The 6,000-nt window shown below is 41.2% G+C and overlaps 1 protein-coding gene across 3 annotated transcripts in view; it reads right to left on the reverse strand.

The window, feature by feature from the left end:
• The window catches only part of LOC109911732 (PH domain leucine-rich repeat-containing protein phosphatase 2-like), a 120,726-nt gene that overhangs the window by 113,067 nt on the left and 1,659 nt on the right, over positions 1–6,000 (reverse strand). For all 3 annotated transcript variants that reach the window (XM_020511109.2, XM_048605567.1, XM_048605566.1), the window contains exon 2: positions 425–738. In XM_020511109.2, the coding sequence (XP_020366698.2) occupies positions 425–738 (314 nt within the window). The remainder of the gene's footprint in view (positions 1–424; positions 739–6,000) is intronic.

Below are 6,000 nucleotides of genomic sequence, written 5' to 3' on the forward strand. Positions count from 1 at the left end.
TGCAATAATTTAAAGGAGGCTGTGCAGCTACCTTCAAAAGGGAATAACGCACCAAAAGAAGTGGTTTTCATCAACGTCCAGAAGAATTGTACCACAGACGTGAAGTCGGCCATCTTATATTATTTGGAAGTACCAATCTAATGTTTCAGACAATAAGAAAATACTTTTAATTTAAACACTTATGCGGTTTAAAGCTTGGTTTGCCACAAATGTATCTCATCGTTTAATTTTTATTCCGCCCACTGCTCTTCCTTCATCCCCTCACAAAATCTTCTCTGCTTACACTATTTTTATATGAGACTTCAATTAGCCAAACGTCATCAATGAACTCCTTTGAAAAAACTGCCAGCATTTAATATTTAACTGTAAAAGTGATAAAGTCTAGCAATCTCCCGACAGAAATATTGAGTTTGGGATTCCCTACCTGATGAGATCGCCATGGAGTTGCAGGTAGAGGTCATCCTTATCCTGAGTACATAGCTCTGTTGTAGTGGTTTCAGTACTGCAGAGTACCAGCTGCAGGTCCGGGCCAGATGATGATGCAGAAGAGCATGATAATGATGATAGTAATGCACCCTGGGAAGAGGTGGAAGTAGCAGCATTCGATGACACCATTTCCTTTCCATGGATATATATACATCCCCTTCTTACATCTCCTTTGAGCCATTCTTTCTCTCGTACACCCAGACTACTCTTTCTTCCCAGGCAACTCCTGCTGGCATTGCGTTTCATGTTTCTCTATGAAAGGAGAGATTAATAACGTATCAGAATGTGTCCGAGTGATCAACTTGAGGCTCAGATTCCTAAGGTTCAAACTAACGGTGAAAATGGCAAAGTTGTGTGATTGAACCTTGTGGTATTAATACTGAAGTGCAATAAATGCACAAAGTCGAAAAATAAAATAAAATAATGTGCTTAACAAATTTAGAGAGACAATGACAGTAAGAAAGAACATTTTCAAGAGCTGAGATGCAAGTTATGGATTATATATCATTGATACGTGAAGCAATCTAGTATACGCCAGACATAAAGGATCAAAAAACCTATTTTATAACATAGGCTTGCTAAATTTCATTTTTCTTTATTTCAGGAAATTAATCGAAGGATCAAAAAATTTAATAGCCTCATATAAAACAAACAGCACTGCTATAAAATGAAATGTCTTTTTGCCCCATGCACAAACCAATAGTCTTTTAAAAACACTGGAGGAAAAATGAAACTGTAACAGTAATCGGAACAGTTATCTGCACTTCCAAAATTGGCTATAGAGTGATAAAATAACATCTTACTGGCAGCATAGGATTATAAATTCTCAAGATTCTGAAATCTACATCTGATTAAGAATAGGTGCACCATTTACACATTACTTATCACTTTTAAAAAAGGACAAAATTACACAGGTAAGATTCACAGAATCCCTACAGCTTGGAAACAGGCTTCTCGGCCCAGCAAGTCCACACCGCCCCTCTGAAGAGCATCCCACCTAGACCCATACCCCTACCCCTGCATTTCCCACGTCTAACCCACTTAACCTAAACATCCCTGAACACTATGGGCAATTTAGCATGGCCAATCCACCTAGCCTGCACATCTTTGGACTGTGGGAGGAAACGGAGCACTAGGAGGAAACCCACACAGACACGGGGAGAACATGCAAACTCCACACAGTCACCCGAGGGTGGAATCGAACCCAGGTCCCTGGCGCTGTGCGGCAGCAGTGCTAACCACTGAGACACCGTGCCACCCTGCAAGGTTTCTTTGAGTTAAGACAACTGTGACTCTTATTAATTGAAACGTCTTTGGATACACAAATCTCATTTCTGGTAAAATTAAAGTTTAAACATTGCAAAGCAATAAAAATTATGGCCTATTATTTGCCAGTTCTAGAGAATTTCAATCTGTCCACTAGGTTCCTGAAACAGATGGCAATGCTCATTTAAATTACCCAGGGCACAATGACCTATATTGAAGTAAATGCAAAGCATATTACATTCTACAAGGGCATAAAAGTTGCCTTTTAAACTGCTCAGCAATTGCTCAACAAATACAGCAGCCCTAACCTGATGGAAGGTGACAGTACAACTCTGTCAAAATGAGTCACTTCTGAGATAATACCGGTTGTTATGCACTTATCATGTCGTGGCAATCTCATGAGAAACCAATAATCATTTGATCAATCCATAAATATCACTTTCTAGTGATCTCACTGGTCAAAGGTAATATAACAGTTGATTATGCAGTCATCAATTGACAAGGTTCCATTTCAATGCCAGTTAAGGCAGATAGTCACTGGATTCCAGTTTGTACAGCAACTATGAAATCCAAAATTTTATACCTGTCAGAATTAATTCAGCAATGAACAGTGTTGATAGTACAAGCCATCCATTCCTATGCCAGGAATCCCTTGACTTGCAACTATCCAAACTCCTGCATCATTATTGTCCTTGCCATGTTACCACCAATCCTACAAATGCAATGTAGTAGTAGACAGCTTGCTGTATGTGTTTTGTTCCATTTGACAGAAGAAGCAATAAAAGGAAAACGGCATCTAGAATAACAGGCCTGGGCAGAAAGGAAATGAGGGCACACGACAGTACTCGAAGACCAGTCTTTGACCAAAAGCAACACAAGATGCTCAACGGAAGAAGAAATAGTGAAAATATTCATGACATTTGCATCTTAAGTTTTAATGAAATGGTCCAGCCACTAAGTACATGGATTCAATCCAATCACCTTGCCACTCCAATAATCATCACAATACCTGCACCTAAAACAATAAATGCTTCAACATATACCTTTTAAAAAATCTACAAATCATGGACGATGTCTTTCTTTCTTTCTTAAGGATAGAATTAAAGTACAGTGGCAGCCAGATAGTTCAGAAGGTTAGAGCACGGTGATTATAACATCAAAATCTTGTGTTGATTCCTTCCTGGCCAATGTTGTTGGATTCAACACCAGACATTAATCCTTGAAGAACTCTTGTGGTGCAGTGGTAGTATCCTTACCACTGAGGTTAGAGGGCCTGACTTCAAGCTGTACCTGTTTCAAATGTATTGAATAACATCTTTGAACAGGTTGATTAGAAAACATTTAGAATCAAAGTATGTTTAGCTTACGAGTTCTTGTACCACAGTGGTAGTGCCCCGATCTGTGTGCCAGAAGGTCCAGGCTCAATTCCCACCTGAACCAGACATCATAACATATTTGAGCAGATCGAATAAAAATAATTTAGGGCTTTTGTGGAGCAGTGGTACTATCAACACCTCTGGGACAGAAGGTCTCGTTTCAAGATATCCGCCAAGGCTTCTTAGACAGCTCCTTGCAAAAATTACTCCCATCTAGAAGGACAACAGAAGCAGATGCACAAGACCACCACCAACTGCAGGCTCCCCTCCAAGCCACTTCCCATCCTGACTTGGAAGAATATCACCTGTCCTTCGCTGTCAATGGGTCAAAACCCTGGAACTCTCTCACTCTTTGCCCCCTGCATCTCCATCCCGATAGCACTGTGGCAGATCAAGACCTACTGTCCAAACAGCAACTAGGGATGAGCAATAAAAGGGTGGCAAACAAGCAAAGCCCACATCCTCTGAATGAATGAATAAAAGTCTCACCTGTCATGTAGGAGTATCTTTACATGTCTGAATGGGTTAATTAAACAAATAATTTAAGTAACCTAACTTCTTATAAATCAGTATTACACAATCAAAAAAGAAGCCAATACCACCACCAAAGACAGCTGAGGTTTTAAAGGAGTCCTTTACCTCTGTAGTCGCTATTTTTTTTTTCTTTATTCATTCATGGGATGAGGGCATCACTGACCAGGCAGCATTTATTGCCCATCCCTAATTGCCCAGAGGGCAGTTAAGAGTCAACCACATTGCTGTGGGTCTGGAGTCACATGTAGGCCAGACCAGGTAAAGATGGCAGTTTCCTTCCCCAAAGGACATTAGTGAACCAGATGGGTTTTTCCAACAATCGACAATGGATTTATGGTCATCATTAGATTTTTCATTCCAGATATTTACTGAATTCAAATTCCACCATCTGCCATGGCGGGATTCGAACCCGGGTCCCCAGAACGTTATCCAAGTCTCTGGGTTAACAATCCAGTGATAATACCACTAGGCCATCGCCTCCCCTAAAGAAGATAATGGACATATAGAAACCAGAGACAGGGATATTATATACTTGAATGAATTAGCAATGAGAGAGGTGAGCTTTTAGTGATTTTGGCAGGCTCAAAAAGTGCACAAATCTTCAGGCCCAGATGTGATGTATTGCAGACTGCTGTGGGAGGCAGGGGAGGAGATTGCAGACACTTTGAATTAATTTTCAAATCCATTCTGGCTACAGGAATAATGTCAGGAGACCAGAGGGCAGCTAATGTGGTACCATGATTCAAGGGTGTTAAAACATCTGTGGTCGAGGAATGTTTGGAAAACATTCTGAAGGACAGAATTAATCTCCACTTGGAGAGGCAAGGACTACTCAAGGACAATCAGCATGGTTTTGTAAATGGAAGATCATGTTCAGAAATTTGAGGAATAGAGGAATTGACTAGGCATGTAGATGAGGGTAGTGAGCAGTTGATCTGGTCAAAGCCTAATTGAAGTCGATGGAGACAAGGTCTTGCATGGCAGACTGGTTAAGAAGCTAAGAGCTCATGGGTTCGAGAGCAGTTTGGCAAATTGGATCCAAAATTGACAGTAGCAGAAAGCAAAGAGTGGCAGTCAAAGGCTGTTTTTGTGACAAGAAGACTGTGTCCTGTGGTGTGCCACAGAGTTTGACGCTGGGTCCCTCTGTGTTTGTTGTGTACGTTAACGACCTAGACATGAACATAAGAGACATGATCAGTTAGTTTGCAGATGACACAAAAATCGACAGTTTGGTAAAGAGCAAGAAGGAAAGCTTTAGAACTGGCTTGTCAGATGGGCTGAACAGTAGCAAACTGAATTCATCCTGAAAAGTGTGAAGTGATACATCCTGACAAAATCTAATAAACAAGGGAATACACATTGAATTGCAGGACCCTAGGAAACACAGAGAATGTCAGTGTCCTTGGTGTGCATGTCAATAGATCCTTGAAGGCAGCAAAACAGGTAGATAAGATGGTCATGTGGCATATAGGATATTTGCCTTTATTATTTAAGGCATTGATTACAAGACCATAAAGATATAGCATGCAAAATTAACCCATTTGGCCAATTGAGTTTGCTCCACCATTCAATCGTGGCTATTATGCTTCTCAGACCCAGTCTCTTGCCTTCTCCAAGTAGGTTTTGTTGGAGCCAATATACAAGGACAGTCAGGCCGCAGCTGGAGTACTGCATGCAGTTCTAGTTGCCATACTGTAAGCAGGATGTGATTGCACTAGTGTGCAAAAGCAATTCAGCTATGAATAGGCTGGGTTGTTTTCCTTCGAGTAAAAGGCACCTTGGGCGGGGGGTGGGTGGGAAGATCTGTTGAGGTATATAAAGTTCTGAGGGGCATGAACTCTGTAGACAGCAAAAAACCTTCCCCATAGTAGAGTGATCAATAACCAGTGGGTGCAGTTTTAAGGCAAGGAGCAGGAGGTTTAAAAGCAAATTTGAGGAAAAAGAAATTCACCCTAGGCCCAAAACGTCAGCCTTCCTGCTCCTCTGATGCTGCTTGGCCTGCTGTGTTCATCCAGCTTTACACCTTGTTATCTCTTTCACCCAGGGGGTAGTGGATGTCTACAGCTCCTTGTCTAAAAAAGGTGTAGAAGTAAGAACGCTCAACACATTTTAGTAGTACTTAGATGAGCACATGAAACACCACAAAGGCTACAGATCAAAAATTGGAAAATAGGATTAGAATAGATGGATGTTGTGATCGGCATAGACACGAAGGGCCTATTTCTTTGCTGTAAACAAAACTGACTCTAAATCTGAGATAGTAGGAACTGCAGATGCTGGAGAATCCGAGACAACAAGGTGCAGGGCTGGATGAACACAGCAGGCCAAGCAGCATCAT

This window comes from Rhincodon typus, chromosome 15, assembly GCF_021869965.1.
Source record: "Rhincodon typus isolate 14 chromosome 15, sRhiTyp1.1, whole genome shotgun sequence".
Lineage (NCBI taxonomy): Eukaryota > Metazoa > Chordata > Chondrichthyes > Orectolobiformes > Rhincodontidae > Rhincodon > Rhincodon typus.